We start from the raw sequence: 24,453 nt of genomic DNA, 5'->3' as shown, positions 1-24,453 counted from the left end.
GAACACCAGCCACAGTAGAACACCATGTCAAGTGAACACCAGCCACAGCTGAACACAATGTCCACTGAGCACCAGCCACAGCTGAACACCATGTCCACTGAACACCAGCCACAGTAGAACACCATGTCAAGTGAACACCAGCCACAGCTGAACACCATGTCCAGTGAGCACCAGCCACAGCTGAACACCATGTCCACTAAAAACCAGCCACAGCTGAACACCATGTCCACTGAACACAAGCCACAGCTGAACACCATGTCCACTGAACACCAGCCACAGTAGAACACCATGTCCAGTGAACACCAGCCACAGCTGAACACCATGTCCAGTGAGCACCAGCCACAGCTGAACACCATGTCCACTGAACACCAGCCACAGCTGAACACCATGTCAAGTGAACACCAGCCACAGCTGAACAAAATGTCCACTGAGCACCAGCCACAGGAGCTGACCAGAGATCATGACATGTGACCCGAGTTGACCACAGGAGTTGACCGAACATCATGACATGTGATTCCAGTTCACCACAGGAGCTGACCAGAGATCATGACATGTGACTCCAGTTGACCACAGGAGCTGACCTGATATCATGACATGTGACTCGAGTTGTCCACAGGAGCTGACCGGACATCATGACATGTGACTCAAGTTGACCACAGGAGCTGACCGGACATCATGACATGTGATTCCAGTTAACCACAGGAGCTGACCAGACATCATGACATGTGATTCCAGTTGACCACAGGAGCTGACCGGACATCATGACATGTGACTCCAGTTGACCACAGGAGCTGACCTGATATCATGACATGTGACTCGAGTTGACCCCAGGAGCTGACCGGACATCATGACATGTGATTTCAGTTCACCACAGGAGCTGACCAGAGATCATGACATGTGACTCCAGTTGACCACAGGAGCTGACCTGACATCATGACATGTGACTCGAGTTGTCCACAGGAGCTGACCGGACATCATGACATGTGACTCGAGTTGACACCAGGAGCTGACCGGACATCATGACATGTGATTCCAGTTAACCACAGGAGCTGACCAGACATCATGACATGTGATTTCAGTTGACCACAGGAGCTGACCGAACATTGTGACATGTGACTCCAGTTCACCACAGGAGCTGACCGGACATCATGACATGTTACTCGAGTTGACCACAGGAGCTGACCTGACATCATGACATGTGATTCCAGTTGACCACAGGAGCTGACCTGACATCATGACATGTGATTCCAGTTGACCACCTGAGCTGACCAGACATCATGACATGTGACTCCAGTTGACCACAGGAGCTGAAATGACATCATGACATGTGATTCCAGTTCACCACAGGAGCTGACCAGAGATCATGACATGTGACTCCAGTTGACCACAGGAGCTGACCTGACATCATGACATGTGACTCGAGTTGTCCACAGGAGCTGACCGGACATCATGACATGTGACTCGAGTTGACACCAGGAGCTGACCGGACATCATGACATGTGATTCCAGTTAACCACAGGAGCTGACCAGACATCATGACATGTGATTTCAGTTGACCACAGGAGCTGACCGAACATTGTGACATGTGACTCCAGTTCACCACAGGAGCTGACCGGACATCATGACATGTTACTCGAGTTGACCACAGGAGCTGACCTGACATCATGACATGTGATTCCAGTTGACCACAGGAGCTGACCTGACATCATGACATGTGATTCCAGTTGACCACCTGAGCTGACCAGACATCATGACATGTGACTCCAGTTGACCACAGGAGCTGAAATGACATCATGACATGTGACTGGAGTTGACCCCAGGAGCTGACTGGACATACTGACATGTGACTCAAGTTGACCCCAGGAGCTGACCTGACATCATGACATGTGACTACAGTTGACCACAGGAGCTGACCTGACATACTGACATGTTACTCAAGTTGACCACAGGAGTTGACTGGACATTGTGACATGTGACTCCAGTTGACCACAGGAGCTGACCAGACATCATGACATGTGATTTCAGTTGACCACAGGAGTTGACCTGACATCATGACATGTGATTCCAGTTGACCATAGGAGCTGACCAGACATCATGACATATGATTCCAGTTGACCACAGGAGCTGACCGGACATCATGACATGTGACTCCAGTTGACAATAGGAGCTGACCGGACATCATGACATGTTACTCGAGTTGACCACAGGAGTTGACCTGACATCATGACATGGGACTCTAGTTGACCACAGGAGCTGACCTGACATCATGACATGTTACTCGAGTTGACCCCAGGAGTTGACCTGACATCATGACATGTGACTCCAGTTGACGATAAGAGCTGACCGGACATCATGACATGTTACTCGAGTTGACCACAGGAGTTGACCTGACATCATGACAAGTGACTTGAGTTGACCACTAGAGCTGACTGAATATTGTGACATGTCAGGCTGTGACTCACACTGACCATAGGAGTTGACCGCACATTGCGACCCTGATACAGCTAACAGTGAACAGAAGGGCAGTCGACTACATACATATACTTTTCACTTAATACACAGAGGGCACTTCAGAGCAAGAATTGGTTGACGTAGATATGTCAGTGGGGAAGTTCTTCGAGTATTTTCCAAAACCGCGTATCGTAAGCAAGTTGTGCTATCTACAGAATTTCTACTCCCCTGATAAACCTACCAACCACATGTCAATGGGACGTGGGCTATTGTTCAAACACAAATCACATTACTTTCCTAATTTTGCTGTTGGAAGAAATGCTATTTACGACAACCAATTCACATAGTAGAGAGGCACTTGGGGCAGTGGAGAAAGAAGGGACACCGACACATACAGACAGCGTGTACAGGTACAGACAGCGTGTACAGGTACATACAGCGTGTACAGGTATAGACAGCGTGTACAGGTACAGACAGCGTGTACAGGTACATACAGCGTGTACAGGTACAGACAGATGTGTACAGGTACAGACAGATGTGTACAGGTACAGACAGCGTGTACAGGTACAGACAGCGTGTACTGGTACATACAGCGTGTACAGGTACAGACAGCGTGTACAGGTACAGACAGCGTGTACAGGTACAGACAGCGTGTACAGGTACAGACAGCGTGTACAGGTACAGACAGCGTGTACAGGTATAGACAGCGTGTACAGGTACAGACAGCGTGTACAGGTATAGACAGCGTGTACAGGTACAGACAGCGTGTACAGGTACAGACAGCTTGTACAGGTACAGACAGCGTGTACAGGTACAGACAGCTTGTACAGGTACAGACAGATGTGTACAGGTACAGACAGCGTGTACAGGTACAGACAGTGTGTACAGGTACAGACAGATGTGTACATTTTCATTTAACGTCATTTAACACATAATTACACCTAATTACATCATAGAGAGCAACAAAAGTGCTTCAACTTATCAGTGATACAATATGGCTACAAGAGTATTTACAGACACTGAGAGACTGTTCATATACATGTGGACGCTAAACAGCTGTTACCCACTGTACCACAAACACACATACGGACTGCACAATGCACAAACATTCATGTGACTACAATATGTGATATGTATAAGTTGTAGCCATGGTGATATCTGTCAGTCAGTCAATATGTCGGCAATAACCATGGTGATATCTGTCATTCAACATGTCTGCAGTAACCATGGTGATATATCCATCAGTTAATATGTCAGCAGTAACCATGGTGATGTATGTCAGTCACTTTGTCAGTTGTAACCATGTTGATATCTGTCAGTCAATTTGTAAGTTGTAACCATGGTGATATCTGTCCGTCAATATTCCAGCAGTAACCATGGTGATTTATGTCAACAATCAAAACAGTTTTACTCATCTTGGTTCTGCAAACTTTTTGATTGGTACAAACTAACTTATTTTTTGATTGCCATAAATATTGCAAGAGTAACAAGGAAATAATTAAACATACTATGATGTGTTTGAATGAAAACATATTTTGTAAAACATGTTAAAATTTGTTAAAAAATGTTTTTGAAGTGATATTTTCAAGGAATCGTCTACATCTCTCCTGCTGCTGTCCCAGAAAACGTGGACCTCCAGCTTATCAGGCACTGTCATCTCAAGTACAGTGATGGAAGCTGACCATGGAGACCGACCCCAGGCTGACATGTTTCCTTACAATCAATGTCAACATGAACCAAACGTAAAGTTCAGTATGACTGTCATAAAATGTAGCCGCCTTCTGTAAGGTGAAGCCAGTCAGTAACAGCGATGCACGGATCACAACAGATTCTGCTCATTATACACACAAACATTTAGAAACAAAGTATAAAAAAAACTATGAAGATGTTGGATTGCAGGAAATTTCCAGTCAAAACCAGCATTTTGTTGTTTTTTGCCTTTTGTGAAGGCTCCAGGCGAGAAATACTTGGTCTGTGACGCATGGAAAGAACATATGGATAACAAAGCGACCCACGTGAAGTAAGTACAAGACATTACTTTGGCACTAAATAAAGAGTACTTTCCTAAATAAGTAAAACAAATCTTTAAAATAAACAAAGAATAAAAAAGACATCTGCGTTGTTTGGCACAATCTTTCATCAGCGCCAATTCAGAAGTCAAATATTTTCATTTGATAATAAAATCATAAACATTTCTTAGCCTAAGTAGATTTTTTTCTGTGTGATGCTTATCAGATAATGCACATAGTTAAAAACAGATAACAGTGAGTGAGTGAGTGAGTGAGTGAGTGAGTGAGTGAGTGAGTGAGTGAGTGACACCCCCACTAGGCTCATCACCACCCCTCCATGATGGAATCATAACGCATCGGTCAATGACATCATTGGGACTGTTAGTGTAGAATTTATTCGATGGACAAAGTTTGCTAGTTGATGTAACTTCCTAAGTACCCCTACTGTTATCTGACAGGAGCAAACTTGGCACCAACACTTGAAAGGTCTGACTTAGGATCTGGTGACCTTGAACTCCACGATGTCTTCTTGCACTGTTCTAACACAAGGCAGGTGTTAGACAGATCCTCTATCGTACACGACCTCTGAACCTGCCAAAACAAAGGCACTAAACTGTCCACCCAGTTTTCCAAGTCCTTCCCCACCTTCTTAGCGTTCACCGCTGCCTGTGTTTCCAGGTCGGCGTTCTTAGGAACGTTCAACACATCACGGAATTCTGCGAAGTCTTTGGAAGCGTAGAAGCCTTGTGGTCCACTGTGAGCCCTGTAAATCTCTGTGGCGGAGATTGGGCGGCTGTCGTATACAGTGAGGGGGGTGACGAGGAAGGAGGTTTCGGCCAGAATCTGCAGGTTGTACATCAGCTTCACCTGCCAGATCCCGGGCCGCAGCGGCCGGTTCAGCTGAGGTTTGTGAGACCCGGTGTGTCCGCTACTGAGAACCTTCACATCATACGATGCTGCTATCACATTGATGGGGTCAATCCACGCCACAGAGATCACAAACTCGATTCCCGTTCCCCACACATGACGCAACACCACGTCATCATATGGGCCAATAAGTTTTCCGTAATTTCGGAATAACAGTTCTTTGGGATCAAAATCTGTTCCCACCTACAAAAGAAAAGACATGATCAATAATCCATCAAGAAATACTTCATATGCATCTAACAAACTTGTCAGCATTTACTGATATACTACTATTCTGCCTACATCCTTTTCAAAACCCACACCTCAAGTGCTCTCTAAACAAGGCTATTGTAGATTATGTTAAGTACTACATACCATATTCAATATACTGCATAATATATGTTACATACCATATACTGTATAACATTTCTTATATACCATATACTGTATAACATATGCTATATAACATATACGGTATAACATATTCTATTTACCATATATTGTATGACATATGTTACATATACCATATACTATATAACATATGCTATATATACCATATATACCATATGCTATATACCATATACTGAATAACATATGCTGTATACCATAAACTGTATAACATTTCTTATATACCATATACTGTATAACATATGCTATATACCATATACTGCATAACCTAATCAACTTACCATATATTGTATAACATATGCTATATATACCATATACTATATACCATATACTATATATGCTATATACCATAAACTGTATAACATACCATATACTGTTTAAGAAATGCTATATACCATATGCCGTATAACATGTTATAAACAATATACTGTATAACATATGTATATTGTACACATACTATATACTGTATACTTAATATTATATAAATAGAGAATACTACACTCATTCTCGTTAGATACCATTTTTACGACATGAGTGGACTTTCTATGATATCTGACCGAGCAAAAGTTTTGAAACTAAAGCACTGTTTCTATTTGAGATAGCATACTAGTGGTCCGGTGGTGTACATGTCTAGTTGACTCCTGGTCTACAGGTCTAGTGGACTACAGGTCTAGTGGTCTAGTGGCCTACAGGTCTAGTGGACTACTGGTCTAGTGGCCTACAGGTCTAGTGGTCTACAGGTCTAGTGGACTACTGGTCTAGTGGACTACAGGTCTAGTGGTCTAGTGGTCTCACCTCAAGTGTCTGGAGTCTTCCTATGATTGTCTTTGGTTGGAGGATGGAATAGTGGTGTTTAGGATGCATATGTGTTTCCATGGTGATGATGTTGCCTGTAGCAACCTCCTCTACTTCGTGGAGGACCAGAATTCCATGGAAGTGGTCAGCCTCGTAGAACACATTTGCCTCGAGTGTTTTGATAGGTCGATATGTACATGACACAGACTGCCGTGACAGTTCTGCCACACCCAGCCTGACGAACGACTGGTAGAACGTTGGGTAGGCATCCTTGACCTTGGCCATCTTGTCCAGATGGTGGTATTCATTCTGCCAGTAGCTGGTTAGGCCAGTCATGTCTGAAACATGCACACTTTCTTCAAGTGAAATGTTTTGAATTGAGAAATACACCTTTCATATTTAAACTACAGTAAACTACATTTATAACAAACATGCTTATAACAAACTGACCCAGATAACCATTTTACTTTTTAGTCCCGGTCATTTGTTGTATTCATGCTGTATATATGCTTATAATGAACTACGGTTATTTCAAAGTAAAATTAGTGTTCCCTTAGTGTTCGTTATTACCATACTTTACTGTATATGTATTGGAACATTCCTTTGCTTGCGTCCCTGTTATTCAGTATGCGCAGTAATTCAGTTACATCAGGAAAGCCCAAAGTGACACAGATCCTAGACACTGTACCAGTTTGGGGTGCCCCACGTGGATGTGGGGCTATGTGGCTGACAGAGCACAATCAGGAAAAACCCTGGGCCCCAACAGATCACGCCTGACAGTCAACTGGGGACCAGGGCCCCGTTCCACAAAGCCATCTTAGCGCTAAGGTGATCGTAACTCCCATACTTTAACACTGGTTTACGACAATCATAGCGCTAAAATCGCTTTGTGGAACGGTGCCCAGCAGGTCATGACTGACAGTCAACTGGAGACCAGCAGATCATGACTGACAGTCAACTGGGGACCAGCAGGTCAAGACTGACAGTCAACTGGGGACCAGCAGATCACGACTGACAGTCAACTGGGGACCAGCAGATCAAGACTGACAGTCAACTGGGGACCAGCAGGTCATGACTGACAGTCAACTGGGGACCAGCAGATCATGACTGACAGTCAACTGGGGACCAGCAGGTCATGACTGACAGTCAACTGGGGACCAGCAGGTCAAGACTGACAGTCAACTGGGGACCAGCAGATCATGACTGACAGTCAACTGGGGACCAGCAGGTCATGACTGACAGTCAACTGGGGACCAGCAGATCATGACTGACAGTCAACTGGGGACCAGCAGGTCATGACTGACAGTCAACTGGGGACCAGCAGATCATGACTGACAGTCAACTGGAGACCAGCATATCAAGACTGACAGTCAACTGGAGACCAGCAGATCACGAGTGACAGTCAACTGGGGACCAGCAGATCACGACTGACAGTCAACTGGAGACCAGCAGGTCATGACTGACAGTCAACTGGGGACCAGCAGATCACGCCTGACAGACAACTGGGGACCAGCAGGTCATGACTGACAGTCAACTGGGGACCAGCAGATCATGACTGACAGTCAACTGGGGACCAGCAGATCATGACTGACAGTCAACTGGGGACCAGCAGATCACGACTGACAGTCAACTGGGGACCAGCAGATCACGACTGACAGTCAACTGGGGACCAGCAGATCATGACTGACAGTCAACTGGGGACCTGCAGGTCATGACTGACAGTCAACTGGGGACCAGCAGATCACGCCTGACAGTCAACTGGGGACCAGCAGATCACGCCTGACAGTCAACTGGAGACCAGCAGGTCATGACTGACAGTCAACTGGAGACCAGCAGATCATGACTGACAGTCAACTGGGGACCAGCAGGTCATGACTGACAGTCAACTGGGGACCAGCAGATCACGACTGACAGTCAACTGGGGACCAGCAGATCATGACTGACAGTCAACTGGGGACCAGCAGGTCATGACTGACAGTCAACTGGGGACCAGCAGATCATGACTGACAGTCAACTGGGGACCAGCAGATCACGACTGACAGTCAACTGGGGACCAGCAGATCATAACTGACAGTCAACTGGGGACCAGCAGATCATGACTGACAGTCAACTGGGGACCAGCAGATCACGACTGACAGTCAACTGGGGACCAGCAGATCACGACTGACAGTCAACTGGGGACCAGCAGGTCATGACTGACAGTCAACTGGGGACCAGCAGGTCATGACTGACAGTCAACTGGGGACCTGCAGATCAAGATTGGCAGTCAACTGGGGACCAGCAGGTCATGACTGACAGTCAACTGGGGACCTGCAGATCAAGATTGGCAGTCAACTGGGGACCAGCAGATCATGACTGACAGTCAACTGGGGACCAGCAGATCATGACTGACAGTCAACTGGGGACCGGCAGGTCATGACTGACAGTCAACTGGGGACCAGCAGATCAAGATTGGCAGTCAACTGGGGACCAGCAGATCATGACTGACAGTCAACTGGGGACCAGCAGATCATGACTGACAGTCAACTGGGGACCAGCAGATCATGACTGACAGTCAACTGGGGACCTGCAGATCAAGATTGGCAGTCAACTGGGGACCAGCAGGTCATGACTGACAGTCAACTGGGGACCAGCAGATCACGCCTGTCAGTCAACTGGGGACCAGCAGATCATGACTGACAGTCAACTGGGGACCAGCAGATCATGCCAGAAAACAGTCAACTAGGGACCAGCAGGTCACGCAAGAACTGTCAACTGAGGCCAGAACACAGTCAACTGGGGACCAGCAGATCAAGATTGGCAGTCAACTGGGGACCAGCAGGTCATGACTGACAGTCAACTGGGGACCAGCAGGTCATGACTGACAGTCAACTGGGGACCAGCAGGTCATGACTGACAGTCAACTGGGGACCAGCAGATCAAGACTGACAGTCAACTGGGGACCAGCAGATCAAGACTGACAGTCAACTGGGGACCAGCAGATCATGACTGACAGTCAACTGGGGACCAGCAGATCAAGACTGACAGTCAACTGGGGACCAGCAGATCAAGACTGACAGTCAACTGGGGACCTGCAGATCACGACTGACAGTCAACTGGGGACCAGCAGATCATGACTGACAGTCAACTGGAGACCAGCAGATCAAGACTGGCAGTCAACTGGGGACCAGCAGGTCATGACTGACAGTCAATTGGGGACCAGGAGGTCACGAGTGACAGTCAACAGGGGACCAGCAGATCACGACTGACAGTCAACTGGGGACCAGCAGATCATGACTGACAGTCAACTGGGGACCAGCAGATCATGACTGACAGTCAACTGGGGACCAGCAGATCATGACTGACAGTCAACTGGAGACCAGCAAGTCATGACTGACAGTCAACTGGGGACCAGCAGATCATGACTGACAGTCAACTGGGGACCAGCAGGTCATGACTGACAGTCAACTGGGGACAAGCAGGTCATGACTGACAGTCAACTGGGGACCAGCAGGTCATGACTGACAGTCAACTGGGGACCAGGAGGTCACGAGTGACAGTCAACAGGGGACCAGCAGATCACGACTGACAGTCAACTGGGGACCAGCAGATCACGAGTGACAGTCAACTGGGGACCAGCAGATCATGACTGACAGTCAACAGGGGACCAGCAGATCACGACTGACAGTCAACTGGGGACCAGCAGATCAAGACTGACAGTCAACTGGGGACCAGCAGATCAAGACTGACAGTCAACTGGGGACCAGCAGATCACGAGTGACAGTCAACTGGAGACCAGCAGATCAAGACTGACAGTCAACTGGAGACCAGCAGATCACGCCTGTCAGTCAACTGGGGACCAGCAGATCACGGCGGACAGTCAACTGGGGACCAGCAGATCACGGCGGACAGTCAACTGGGGACCAGCAGATCATGACTGACAGTCAACTGGGGACCAGCAGATCACGTCGGACAGTCAACTGGGGACCAGCAGATCATGACTGACAGTCAACTGGGGACCAGCAGATCATGCCAGAAAACAGTCAACTAGGGACCAGCAGGTCATGCAAGAACTGTCAACTGAGGCCAGAACACAGTCAACTGGGGCCCAGTTGATCGTGTCAGAAATCATTCAAGTGGGCACCCTCCATAGATGACAAGTTAAAAAAATGAAATTCTTACCTTGTTGGAAATTACCAAATAAATAAACGTCTACACTATTGATGATCTCTTGGTTCACTATAGGTTCAAATTTCCTTGCAAAGAAAATTGGTTTTTGCTCATAGTTCTGAAAAAAGACAATAGAATTATTAAGCAAGAAGTGTCTAAACTCCATTTAATCTCTGATCCAAAACATAGTAATAAAGATGGATGTTGATTTGACCAAAATAGTGCACTTCCCAACACAGCTTCTCATCTATCAAGGGAAACCTGGATGTGATATGACAATACCAGTACAGCAGCTGATGACAACCTACCATGAGTCTGTCCAGGTCGGAGATCTTGAAGTCGTTGGGGGAGCAGCCGCACCAGTCAACGATGTGTTTGTACTGACACTTGCAGCCTTGCTTGCGGCGCCAGTTGGTGAGGTGGAGGTTATTGTCCACCGCCTTGGTGCAGAAGGCGCTGTTCACAAGCACCGTGTGGAAGAATGACTGAAACACACAAATACCACAAGTTGATAGACTCACCTCCAGTGTCTGAACAAGAACTAAAAGCCCGCCTGTAGCCCTAGATTGTGGGTGATTGAGATATGTGGCTGCCTAGATTGTGGGTGTTTGAGATATGTGGCTGCCTAGATTGTGGGTGATTGAGATATATTGCTTCCCTAGATTGTGGGTGATTGAGATATGACGCTGCATAGATTGTGGCTGATTGACATATGTCCCTGCCTAGATTGTGGCTGGTTAGATTGAGATATATCGCTGCCTAGAATGTGGCTGGTTAGATCGGAGCTGGGCAGCTTGAGGTGGTCCTGCTCTAGGTTGTGGCTGGTTAGACTGAGATATGCCTCTGCCCTAGATTGTTGCTGGGCACTGTAATCAGGTTCTACCGGTGTCCTACCTCGGCTGGGAGAAGGGTGTATTTGTACAGCTGTTTGAGGCCTGTGACCAACTCGTCCTCTGTGGTGACCAGATACTGGACATACTCCCGGTACAGGCACACCCAGTCACTGCCGCCATCCACCCTGATCCCACCCGGCAGTTTCCGGGGCCCTATACGCCACAGGTGGTTGTCACACTCATAGAAGGTCTGGTCCAACCCCTGCTTCTGTATGAATCTGAAAAAAACGTAAATATACCGTAAATCTTGAAATTAACGCAAACGCAAACATGAATTAAATGCGAAAAATGAGAGTGGTCTTTGCTCCTATTATTAAGCATGGCATTTATATCAACAATAAGACATTTTGGATAGCATAAATACCAACTTAGACATACGCTGAAAACAAACAGCTATGTATTCCACAGCACTGTTTATTGAGCAGCACTTGTAACAAGTATATCAACAATGTCATTCAAACACTAATTACATCCTTAACAGTCACTGCTGGAGTCAAGACAAGAGTTCTTCTCACTTATGTCATCACTGATCACACCTGCAAGTCCAGGCAGATGCCACCCATGCAACACGGTGTCTTTGTTATTTGCGACTGTGTCAAAGGCCGACACAAGCCAGCGCGCACGTATTGTTTTAGCGGAAGTACTCTACCCGCTACTAACCGGTGCTATGTGGTGTGTGATTGGATGAATGTAAGGTTGGATTTAGGTGAGGATTCTCCTGTAAACCTGACACCAGCGGGCACATTCTTTTGGAGACGCATTAATTTCACGATTTACAGTATGTGAGGTATTTTTCACTTTAGTTTAGAACTGACCATGGTCTAGCATGATCTGACCATTGACTGGCATAATCTGACCATTGTCTGACACAACACAAACAGTAAATATACACAGAGTGACATCATACACACTTCACATTGAAATGAATGCATAGCTCACCTGGGTGTGTCCCGGCCGTGAGACTTGAGGAAGTTGTATGTCTTGTAGAGAGACAGAAAGGCAGTGAGGTCTTTCACTGGTCTGGAAAACAATGTCCACCGTTAGTCAGGGAAGTGTCAGTGTCACAGGATATCTAAGTACTATGTTATCAAGTATTAATGTACATGCTGCAACAATGCTTTTGATGGATGCTAACTTTAGGATATGAGAGGGTAGTCCCTCCCACTGTGGGTGATGTACTCACTTGATGGGATAGTCCCTCTCACTGAGGGTGATGTACTCACTTGATGGGGTAGTCCCTCTCACTGTGGGTGATGTACTCACTTGATGGGATAGTCCCTCTCACTGAGGGTGATGTACTCACTTGATGGGATAGTCCCTCTCACTGAGGGTGATGTACTCACTTGATGGGATAGTCCCTCTCACTAAGGGTGATGTACTCACTTGATCGGGTAGTCCCTCTCACTGAGGGTGATGTACTCACTTGATGGGATAGTCCCTCTCACTGAGGGTGATGTACTCACTTGATGGGATAGTCCCTCTCACTGAGGGTGATGTACTCACTTGATGGGATAGTCCCTCTCACTAAGGGTGATGTACTCACTTGATCGGGTAGTCCCTCTCACTGAGGGTGATGTACTCACTTGATGGGGTAGTCCCTCTCACTGAGGGTGATGTACTCACTTGATGGGATAGTCCCTCTCACTGAGGGTGATGTACTCACTTGATGGGGTAGTCCCTCTCACTGAGGGTGATGTACTCACTTGATGGGGAAGTCCCTCCCACTGAGGGTGATGTACTCACTTGATGGGGAAGTCCCTCTCACTGAGGGTGATGTACTCACTTGATGGGGAAGTCCCTCCCACTGAGGGTGATGTACTCACTTGATGGGGAAGTCCCTCCCACTGAGGGTGATGTACTCACTTGATGGGGAAGTCCCTCCCACTGAGGGTGATGTACTCACTTGATCGGGTAGTCCCTCTCACTGAGGGTGATGTACTCACTTGATGGGGTAGTCCCTCTCACTGAGGGTGATGTACTCACTTGATGGGGTAGTCCCTCTCACTGAGGGTGATGTACTCACTTGATCGGGTAGTCCCTCCCACTGAGGGTGATGTACTCACTTGATGAGGTAGTCTCTCTCACTGAGGGTGATGTACTCACTTGATGGGGTAGTCGCTCTCACTAAGGGTGATGTACTCACTTGATCGGGTAGTCCCTCTCACTGAGGGTGATGTACTCACTTGATGGGGTAGTCGCTCTCACTGTTGGTGATGTACTCACTTGATGGGATAGTCCCTCTCACTGAGGGTGATGTACTCACTTGATGGGGTAGTCCCTCTCACTGAGGGTGATGTACTCACTTGATCGGGTAGTCCCTCTCACTGAGGGTGATGTACTCACTTGATGGGATAGTCCCTCTCACTGAGGGTGATGTACTCACTTGATGGGGTAGTCCCTCTCACTGAGGGTGATGTACTCACTTGATGGGGTAGTCCCTCTCACTGAGGGTGATGTACTCACTTGATCGGGTAGTCGCTCTTACTGTGGGTGATGTACTCACTTGATGGGGTAGTCGCTCTCACTGAGGGTGATGTACTCACTTGATGGGGTACTCCCTCACTGAGGGTGATGTACTCACTTGATGGGGTAGTCGCTCTCACTGAGGTTAATGTAGTAGTCCCAGGCCCAGGCGGTGTCCAGTAGCTGCCGCATGAAGTGCAGGTGAGCCTGCAGGAGACTGGCCCCGCCCCAGATTGTAGAGAACCTTGTCTTGGTCACCAGGATGTTGGGCAGCAACTTCTCCAGGGGAAGTAACTCTCGATACATAAACTCCTGCCGCTGAAACAGGAAGTGACAGGTCAGAATGCAGAATGGAAGCTTTAAGTTTTCTGAAACACTTCTAGATTTAAATGAATCCATAAAATGTTATACATTTATATCTCAGGTTTGAAAATCAGCCAATCCTACACAAGAAAAGTAGAATTACAATCACTGAACCACGCCTGATGTGTGGAGAAGTTTGAATGTACAATCACTGTACCACATCTGATGGGTGGCGTGGGCAAGTTGTTGAAAAGTTTTAACGTACAATCACTGTACTGGACTGGGAAGTGTTGTATCTGGTATGGACATGCTGAATGTTGAGATCGAAATACAAACCAGTAGATTTATCTATGTTTAGTCAGACTTTTGTTTACCTTCAGTGAATCTCAGTGATATTTTATTGAAATGGAAGAATAAGATATCCGAGGAGGATGTGACTGAGTCCTCATCAAGCACATCAAGTAGTTTGTTTGTTTGTTCATTTGTTGTTTAGCGCCACACTCCAGACAATCCAATGACTGATATTATGACCATTGGTCCACGCAATTGGGATACAATGACATACATCAATCAATTCAGCGAGCCTGACCACCCGATCCTGTTAGTTGCCTCTTACAACAAGCATCGTCACCTTTAACATCAAGCATGGGTTGCTGAAGACCTATTCTACCCCGGATCTTCATGGGTGACATCAAGTTGTAGCGCTGGGTATGTTCCCCTCACCTTGTCTATGTGCAGGAAGTAGTAGTGTTGGGGATGGTAGATGTTGCGGAGAAGGCGCACCACCTGTCGCACCTGCCGCCCATTCAGAGTCAGAACAAACACGATTCTCACGGTGCTGTCAGCTTCGTTACTTCCTGCTCGCACCAGGGGAGCCTGGTAACGTTTCTTCTCTGGAAATATTTATGGATATGATAGAAAATGTTACAATGGAAGTTCAGGATAATATCACTGCTCAAGCTTTGTTAAAGAACAATATAAGTTTTCAATGTCAAAATTCAAACTACTTAATTTGTTCAAGTTACTCACGTCAAACTAAGCCACACCCTCCTCCACTGCCCACATTCCATCTCCCAATCAATCCCCACCCTTCAACAACCCTTCTCTCCTCCCAACTCAACCATCACCGACCCTGTGGTCTATAATACAGTATGGAAGTAGACACCTCCCTTCAACCCCAACCGGATTACCAACCCCCCCTACCTTAACTCCAATACCACCGAGATAATCCCTCCCCCTCACCTCCGACACCACCCAGATAATCCCTCCCTCTCACCTCCGATACCACCCAGATAATCCCTCCCCTCACCTCCAATACCACCAAGATAATCCCTCCCCTCACCTTCAATACCAACCAGATAATCCCTCCCCCTCACCTTCGATACCACCTAGATAATCCCTCCCTCTCACCTCCAACACCACCCAGATAATTGCCTCCCCTCACTTCCGACACCACCCAGATAATCCCTCCCTCTCACCTCCAACACCGCCCAGATAATTTCCTCCCCTCACTTCCGACACCACCCAGATAATCCCTCCCCCTCACCTCCAATACCACCAAGATAATCCCTCCCCTCACCTTCAATACCAACCAGATAATCCCTCCCCCTCACCTTCGATACCACCTAGATAATCCCTCCCTCTCACCTCCAACACCACCCAGATAATTGCCTCCCCTCACTTCCGACACCACCCAGATAATCCCTCCCTCTCACCTCCAACACCGCCCAGATAATTTCCTCCCCTCACTTCCGACACCACCCAGATAATCCCTTCCTCTCACCTCCGACACAACCCAGATAATCCCTCCCCCTCACCTCCAACACCACCCAGATAATCCCTCCCTCTTACCTCCAACACCACCCTGATAAACCCTGCACCTCCACTCCAACACCACCCAGATAATCCCTCCCTCTGACCTCCGATACTACCCAGATAATCCCTCACCTCCACTCCAACACCACCCAGATAATACCTCCCTCTCACCTCCAACACCGGTGCTGAAGATCTTGCTGGTCAGGTAGCCACCGCACCTCTGTGAGCCATCGCCCGAGCACTTCCCTTCACAAAGACTCTCTGGGCTGTGTCCGTGTTTGCCGTAACTGTCTCCGCACCAGCACTCCTTGCTGTATTGTACCCCGGCGTAACGAAATCCTGCACACAGAGAAATAGGGAGTAAAGAAATCCTGCACACAGAGAAATAGGGAGTAAAGAAATCCTGCACACAGAGAAATAGGGAGTAAAGAAATCCTGCACACAGAGAAATAGGGAGTAAAGAAATCCTGCACACAGAGAAATAGGGAGTAACGAAATCCTGCACACAGAGAAATAGGGAGTAAAGAAATCCTGCACACAGAGAAATAGGGAGTAAAGAAATCCTGCACACAGAGAAATAGGGAGTAAAGAAATCCTGCACACAGAGAAATAGGGAGTAAAGAAATCCTGCACACAGAGAAATAGGGTGTAAAGAAATCCTGTACACAGAGAAATAGGGAGTAAAGAAATCCTGCACACAGAGAAATAGGGAGTAAAGAAATCCTGTACACAGAGAAATAGGGAGTAAAGAAATCCTGCACACAGAGAAATAGGGTGTAAAGAAATCCTGCAATCCACGCATTACTGCACTGAGAAATAGAGAATACTGCAAAGAGTGCCCAGTTTGGCTATCTGTATTCGTCTTCTCCCTTGAGTGGCATATAACCTACCAACATCTTCCACAGCCAACTGTATATTCAGATATTCAGAATACACACCTCAGCTTAGTATTAGACAGCACTGTTCCCGAGCAAGGCAGTTCATAGTTTCAGGCCATGTTTGGTACCGGTAAGTATATTTGATGTAGCTGGGAACGTAGCAGCAAACAGAGCCAGATTCAGGGGAATGGTGCACATCAAAGAAGCCTTCATAAAATATCTGCTTTAGTTATGCTCTATTCTCAGCACCAGCTGCTTAAACACAGCTTAGCAACATTAAAACATGAAACAAGTTTCTGGTCATTTGAAGCCTGAAATAATCATAGTACAACAGTTTACATGACCTTCACACATAGTACAACAGTTTACATGACCTTCACACATAGTACAACAGTTTACATGACCTTCACACATAGTACAACAGTTTACATGACCTTCACACATAGTACAACAGTTTACATGACCTTCACACATAGTACAACAGTTTACATGACCTTCACACATAGTACAACAGTTTACATGACCTTTTCACTACAGCACACATTACAGTTCACACATAGTATGTCATCTACTATACGCCCGTTTGCCTTGTTATATGTTATATGAAAGTACACCACAGACAGACAGACAGACAGACACACAGACAGACAGACACCAGGGATCGAAATTAAATTTATTTCAAGTGTGCCAATGGGCACAGTTATGCCAAATTAAGTTTGCCATCACATGTTATGGTGTGCCAGGAAATACATGAATGGCTTCTAAACTGTTTTAATGGTTAATCATAATTAAAATACAAGTCAAGTGACTGTCATTGTCTTTATTCATGTCAAATTATACTTAGAATGAATGATCAATCCGAAAATTCACACATCACTCAAGTTACTCCTTTCTGGTTACTCATTGCCTTTGAATCTTAGTTAAATACCGCAATACCAATTATAATAGTCTCAAGATTTAAGAGCCTCTGTTCACAACTGGGAGTAGCTGTGCACTTGTCAGTTACAGTTTTAGCTGTTCTGTGTCCATAGTGTGTGGTTCTTCTCCACCCCCCTCTTCCCCTCCTCCCCCCGTGTGTGGTTCTTCTCCACCACCCTCTTCCCCTCCCCCCTCTTCCCCCCGTGTGTGGTTCTTCTCCACCCCCCTCCTCCCCCTTGAGTGGTTCTTCTCCACCCCCCTCCTTCCCCTTGAGTGGTTCTTCTCCACCTCCCTCCTCCCCCTTGTGTGGTTCTTCTCCACCCCCCTCCTCCCCATGTATGCACTGAGCCACAGTCATCAACTTTGACAGTGGGATTTCAGCCTATCTGCTTGTAAAACATCTTTGCTACCACATGTTATACACCATATGAAGGGTCTAATCCTACTGTTTATACATATGAAAATTATGTTTATCACATTATTTAAATAATGTATTTACAACTAAAGAAAGCAAAACTTTGATGATTTTTGGCAAATATAAGATTTCATAAAATCCACTTCATGTTTTTTTTATTTTTATAGTTTACGTAATCAGAAAATAATTTTAAAAGAATTACAAATAAGATCTGTCATCATCATTTTCCTGATAACAGCGACTGTCCACTCAGGACTTGAAGAAATATCTCTGTTATCGAAGCTTCGCATGAATAATACGTGCCATGTGACACACCATTATCTACAAGGGTTATTTTGTCATCTACACGACAGTCAACTCGCCTAGAGTCTTTACGTAACTGTAACATGCGATTTTATTGGTTTCTAATGACGCTTTCTTGCCAAAATCTGGCTACAAGATTCGTTATTGGTCAAATTTGAGCATGTGACTTAAGGCAGCCCATCGAATTACAGCTATGGTACTGTCCTCGTGTGTGATGAATTTCAGATTTTGACGAAAGGTTTTTGTTTAATCGTGTTATTCTGAACGTTTTAAGCAGGAAATCGCGATCTATATTGAAGATATGAAACTTCATGGATGTATCGTGGCAGGTTACGGGAGCTGTGACAAAGATTTTTCATGCATATAATTTTAACATAAACATTGTCCGTGCGGAGGATTCGGGGCGACAAAAGTCCAGTTGTCATTTGACTCACAATACACTCAATCACACGAAAAGATGAGAATAATAACGAGAGACCATATGCTGGTATATGGTATACCGGCATATACTGGTATATGGTCTGTATTAGATGTAAGTTTGACAACTTTTAGATATATTTTTGTTGATTTTATTTATTACTTTGTATAATATATTTAAAGATTTGATTGATACATTTTTATTTTTATTTATTTATTTTTATTACGGGAAATAGATCTAGTGAATTATCTTTTAATCTATTGATAAAAAATAATAAATTGAAATAAAATACGTATTTCAGACATTGTGAAATGTGACAAATGTAATAAATGAATGATATGACAGGTAGGTTCATTAAGTTAAATACTATTTTGACGTGACCAGGGCTTGGCCAAAGGGGCATACAGGGAAGGGATTCACCGGGCCATTACCGTTTTAGGTGTGTCCTCGGCACGATGCCACTAATAATTTCAAACCCTGGACAAACGCTGACAGACACACACACACTACAGGCAAACAGACAGACAGTCAGACAAACAGATGCACATACAGACACACAGACACAAAGACAGACAGACACACACTGACAGGCAAACAGACAGACACACACACACACACACACACACACACAGACACACACACACATTAACAGACAAACAGACGCACACGCTAGTTACAGTTCCCAGGGATGTTTCTTGTCATTGTAACATATGCAACAACTGCCCTTGAGTCATGTAACGGGGAAATAGACTTCAGGTAGTTAACATGTTTACTCAGAACATTTGGACTAATTGCTGCCACATTGCTGGCTTTCCACTGATGCTCAACATATACGACTTCTGACTGAGGAACAGACAGCAGCTGTTGTGATCTGTAGCAGAGTTATGGGGAGGTGGTTTACAAAATCACAGCTAGGTCTAATCTGTAGGTGATGGGGAAGTGGTATATGACATCACAGCTAGGTCTGATTTGTAGGTGATGGGGAAGTGGTATATGACATCACAGCTCGGTCTGATCTGTAGGTGATGGGGGAAGTGGTATATGGCATCACTGCTAGATCTAGATCTGATCTGTAGGTGATGGGGGAGGTGGTATATGGCATCACTGCTAGGTCTGATCTGTAGGTGATGGGGGAGGTGGTATATGACATCACAGCTAGGTCTGATCTGTAGGTAATGGGGGAAGTGGTATATGACATCACAGCTAGGTCTAATCTGTAGGTGATGGGGAGGTGGTATATGACATCACAGCTAGGTCTGATCTGTAGGTGATGGGGGAGGTGGTATATGACATCACAGCTCGGTCTGATCTGTAGGTGATGGGGGAAGTGGTATATGGCATCACAGCTCTGTCTGATCTGTAGGTGATGGGGGAAGTGGTATATGGCATCACTGCTAGGTCTGATCTGTAGGTGATGGGGGAGGTGGTATATGATATCACAGCTAGGTCTGATCTGTAGGTGATAGGGAAGTGGTATATGGCATCACAGCTCTGTCTGATCTGTAGGTGATGGGGGAAGTGGTATATGGCATCACTGCTAGGTCTGATCTGTAGGTGATGGGGGAGGTGGTATATGATATCACAGCTAGGTCTGATCTGTAGGTGATAGGGAAGTGGTATATGACATCACAGCTCTGTCTGATCTGTAGGTGATGGGTGAAGTGGTATATGACATCACAGCTAGGTCTGATCTGTAGGTGATGGGGGAAGTGGTATATGACATCACAGCTCTGTCTGATCTGTAGGTGATGGGGAGGTGGCATATGTCATCACAGCTAGGTCTAATCTGTAGGTGATGGGGAGGTGGTATATGTCATCACAGCTAGGTCTAATCTGTAGGTGATGGGGGAGGTGGTATATGTCATCACTGCTAGGTCTGATCTGTAGGTGATGGGGGAGGTGGTATATGACATCACAGCTAGGTCTAATCTGTAGGTGATGGGGAAGTGGTATATGACATCTGAGCCAGGTCTGATCTGTAGTTGATGGGGAGGCGGTATATGATATCACAGCTAGGTCTGATCTGTAGGTGATGGGGAGGTGGTATATGACATCACAGCTAGGTCTCAACTGTAGCAGAGTTATAGGGATGTGGTATATGGCATCACAGCTAGGTCTGATCTGTAGGTGATGGGGGAGGTGGTATATGAAATCACAGCTATGTCTAATCTGTAGGTGATGGGGAGGTGGTATATGGCATCACAGCTAGGTCTAATCTGTAGGTGATGGGGAAGTGGTATATTGCATCACAGCTAGGTTTCAACAGTAGCAGAGTTATGGGTCTAATCTGTAGGTGATGGGGAAGTGGTATATGGCATCACTGCTAGGTCTGGTAACAGCTGTCTACATGAATCTGATCTGTTTGCATGTTACTAGCTCCAGTTTACTATAGTCTATATATTTATATCATTCATGTTGTGAAGGTAACATGGGCTTCTCACCACTGCTTGTAGGTTGTTTTTTTCCTAATCTCGAAATGAACTCTGCAGAGGCAAGATGAGACTCTCTAGATTAAGGAACCGGTGACCCCGGAGACATGGAGCTGTAACGTATTCTTCAATCACTTCAACTATTTTCTGCAAGTTCTTCTTTATTAACTTGAGGCAAGAAGAAGTGCAATCATGTCTAACTGTGTCCACTCAGCCATTCTTGTTATTCATGGTGAATTTTTATTTCTGGCCAGTTCCTATCTAGGGATTCAATAAATGGTCTGAATAAAAAGCAGAGAATTGCTCTATTGCCAGACTTATAAGATAAATCAAATAAATATCTGTCAATTATATCGAAGATAGATACGTAATTACAAGTCCATATTGAATTTATTCTGCATCCAGTCAATACCTTAGGGAAACCTCCTCGGTCAGCCTGGTGGACATATACAGAATGAATTAATTAATTACGGGAGTGTTTCCTTACACCACAGGCCATCCTGGCTGATAGGCAGTGTCTGACTCCAGCCTCACCTTGTCAAATTCATCAATAGTTGGATCTGGGGACTCTGGTTTGAGGGGAAGGGGGTGGGGCAGGTGTGTCGGGGCAGGTCTGGGAGAGTCTGGTCTGAGGTTCGTCTGATCTTGGCGCGGGGTCTGGTTTGGGTGGGCCTGTTAGGGGGCGGGGTCTGGTCTTGTCTAGATAAGTCTTGTCTGGGGGGCAGAGGTCTGGTCTTGTCTGGATGAGCCTGGTCTGGATGGTGGGGTTCTGGTCTTGTTTAGGTGATTCCGGTCTGGGGAGCGGGGGTCAGGTCTTATCTGGGTGAGTCCGGTCTGGTTGGTGGGGTTCTGGTCTTGTTTAGGTGACTCCGGTCTGGGGAACGGGGGTCAGGTCTTATCTGGGTGAGTCCGGTCTGGAGGGTGGGGTTCTGGTCTTGTTTAGGTGACTCCAGTCTGGGGAGCGGGGGTCAGGTCTTATCTGGGTGAGCCTGGTCTGGGGGGTTGGGGTCTGGTCCTGTCTGGGTGAGTCTGGTCTGGGGAGCGGGGGTCTGGTCTGGGGAGTTACTTGGGTGACATACAATGCAGTCCGGGCAGGGAGACATCAAGATTATCAAGCATACAGGTCACTGGGCATTATATCAAACAATATTGGCAAAGATGCTTTCTCACATGATATTTGTCTGGAATACTTCATTGATTTTCATCATTCTTCATAGAATAGTGTATAGTGTCTCCAAAGATAGAAGTGTATCCTTGGCATGCTGTGCCACAGTCAGACCCAAGTCAGACACCCATCACATCAACTGTGGCAGTCGGCAAGTGCTCCAAGATGGGGCTCCAGGGGGCAATTCATGTTCAAATGTCACAGGGAAGAAGAAACTTTCAAAAGTTATCTATCTATTATTCATTTATTCATTTGTTACCAGTCGATACATACTTATACACTGCTTCTGTCAAAATGTTATTACGAGTATATCGTGAATGACTGAGCTAGCAAGATGTAAAAAGACTGAACACAGACACACAGGTCAAAAGAGTATTAATAAGATCAACTTTGACATTCTGTATTTTCTGTAATAAGCGCACTGGGTGCTTAGAAACTAATAAAGTGTTGCAGTACTGTAAGCCATACAGAACAAGTTAGATTGTTTTCAGAGATGGAGCGGTAGTAAGCTAACTTAGTTCCAACGTCTGTGATTCTAAACTTTTAAGGCATGCTATTATGTACTCCTTTTACACCACATCTTTCTGTAACAATTCTGTAATCCACACCTTGTATATATCCTTATTATCCATGACCTGTGTTATAGAATCATATCAAATCTCAACATCATCATGTAGAGTTTCCATAACAAGGGTCCACCTTCCTACTGCATGCCAGTGGGTGATATGCGGGATAGTGTCCCTCGTCTCCAGCATGCACACGCTTGGCTACCACACCCTTGGCTATCGCACCCTTGGCTACCACACCCTTGGCTATCGCACCTTTGGCTACCACACCCTTGGCTGTCACACCCTTGGCTACCACATCCTTGGCTACCACACCCTTGGCTACCACACCCTTGGCTATCGCACCCTTGGCTACCACACCCTTGGCTGTCAAACCCTTGGCTACCACACCCTTGGCTATCACACCCTTGGCTTCCACACCCTTGGCTACCACACCCTTGGCTGTCACACCCTTGGCTACAACACCCTTGGCTACCACACCCTTGGCTACCACACCCTTGGCTATCACACCCTTGGCTACCACACCCTTGGCTATCACACCCTCAGCTATCACACCCTCAGCTATCACAACCTCAGCTATCACACCCTCAGCTATCACATAGACATCACTGTGTTAAACCCAACTCAGTCACAATCCCTGGACATGCAATAACTGGAAATGTTCTCATAAACCAAACTCAATCAGTGTCTCCGAAGCTCGACAATGTGGAATCAGTCAGAACACAAGAGGTGATTCTGGGGAAGTAGACTTCTGCTTGAGATATGCTGACATCAACTTTTCTACGTTCAGGAGGTGGCCCTGTATGTAGGTAGTGGCCCTGAATTAGGGTAGTGGCCCTGTATGTAGGTAGTGGCCCTGTATGTAGGTAGTGGCCCTGAATGTAGGTAGTGGCCCTGTATGTAGGTAGTGGTCCTGTATGTAGGTAGTGGCCCTGTATGTAGGTATTGGCCCTGTATGTAGGCCCTGAATGTAGGTAGTGGACCTGTATGTAGGTAGTGGCCCTTTATGTAGGTATTGGCCCTGTATGTAGGTAGTGGCCCTGTATGTAGGTATTGGCCCTGTATGTAGGTATTGGCCCTGTATGTAGGTAGTGGTCCTGTATGTAGGTATTGGCCCTGTATGTAGGTATCGGCACTGTATGTAGGCCCTGAATGTAGGTAGTGGCCAT

General features: G+C 46.1%; 1 protein-coding gene across 1 annotated transcript in view; it reads right to left on the bottom strand.

The window, feature by feature from the left end:
• Nucleotides 1-3,201: 3,201 nt before the first annotated feature.
• LOC139469348 (xylosyltransferase oxt-like) overlaps nt 3,202-24,453 on the bottom strand; it is a 97,408-nt gene continuing 76,156 nt past the window's right edge. Inside the window, exons 4-12 of the mRNA XM_071251498.1 lie at nt 16,364-16,531; nt 15,101-15,270; nt 14,193-14,392; nt 12,551-12,631; nt 11,613-11,829; nt 11,027-11,203; nt 10,731-10,836; nt 6,570-6,907; nt 3,202-5,570 (exon numbers count right to left, since the gene is read on the bottom strand). Of these exons, the coding sequence (XP_071107599.1) occupies nt 4,908-5,570; nt 6,570-6,907; nt 10,731-10,836; nt 11,027-11,203; nt 11,613-11,829; nt 12,551-12,631; nt 14,193-14,392; nt 15,101-15,270; nt 16,364-16,531 (2,120 nt within the window). The 3' untranslated portion in view covers nt 3,202-4,907. The remainder of the gene's footprint in view (nt 5,571-6,569; nt 6,908-10,730; nt 10,837-11,026; nt 11,204-11,612; nt 11,830-12,550; nt 12,632-14,192; nt 14,393-15,100; nt 15,271-16,363; nt 16,532-24,453) is intronic.

The sequence above is a fragment of the Haliotis cracherodii genome, unplaced genomic scaffold (genome assembly GCF_022045235.1).
Source record: "Haliotis cracherodii isolate W230 unplaced genomic scaffold, xgHalCrac1.p SCAF_2, whole genome shotgun sequence".
NCBI lineage: Eukaryota > Metazoa > Mollusca > Gastropoda > Lepetellida > Haliotidae > Haliotis > Haliotis cracherodii.
The sequence above is the reverse complement of the archived record's forward strand: the minus strand, read 5'-3'. Positions and strand labels throughout refer to the sequence as shown.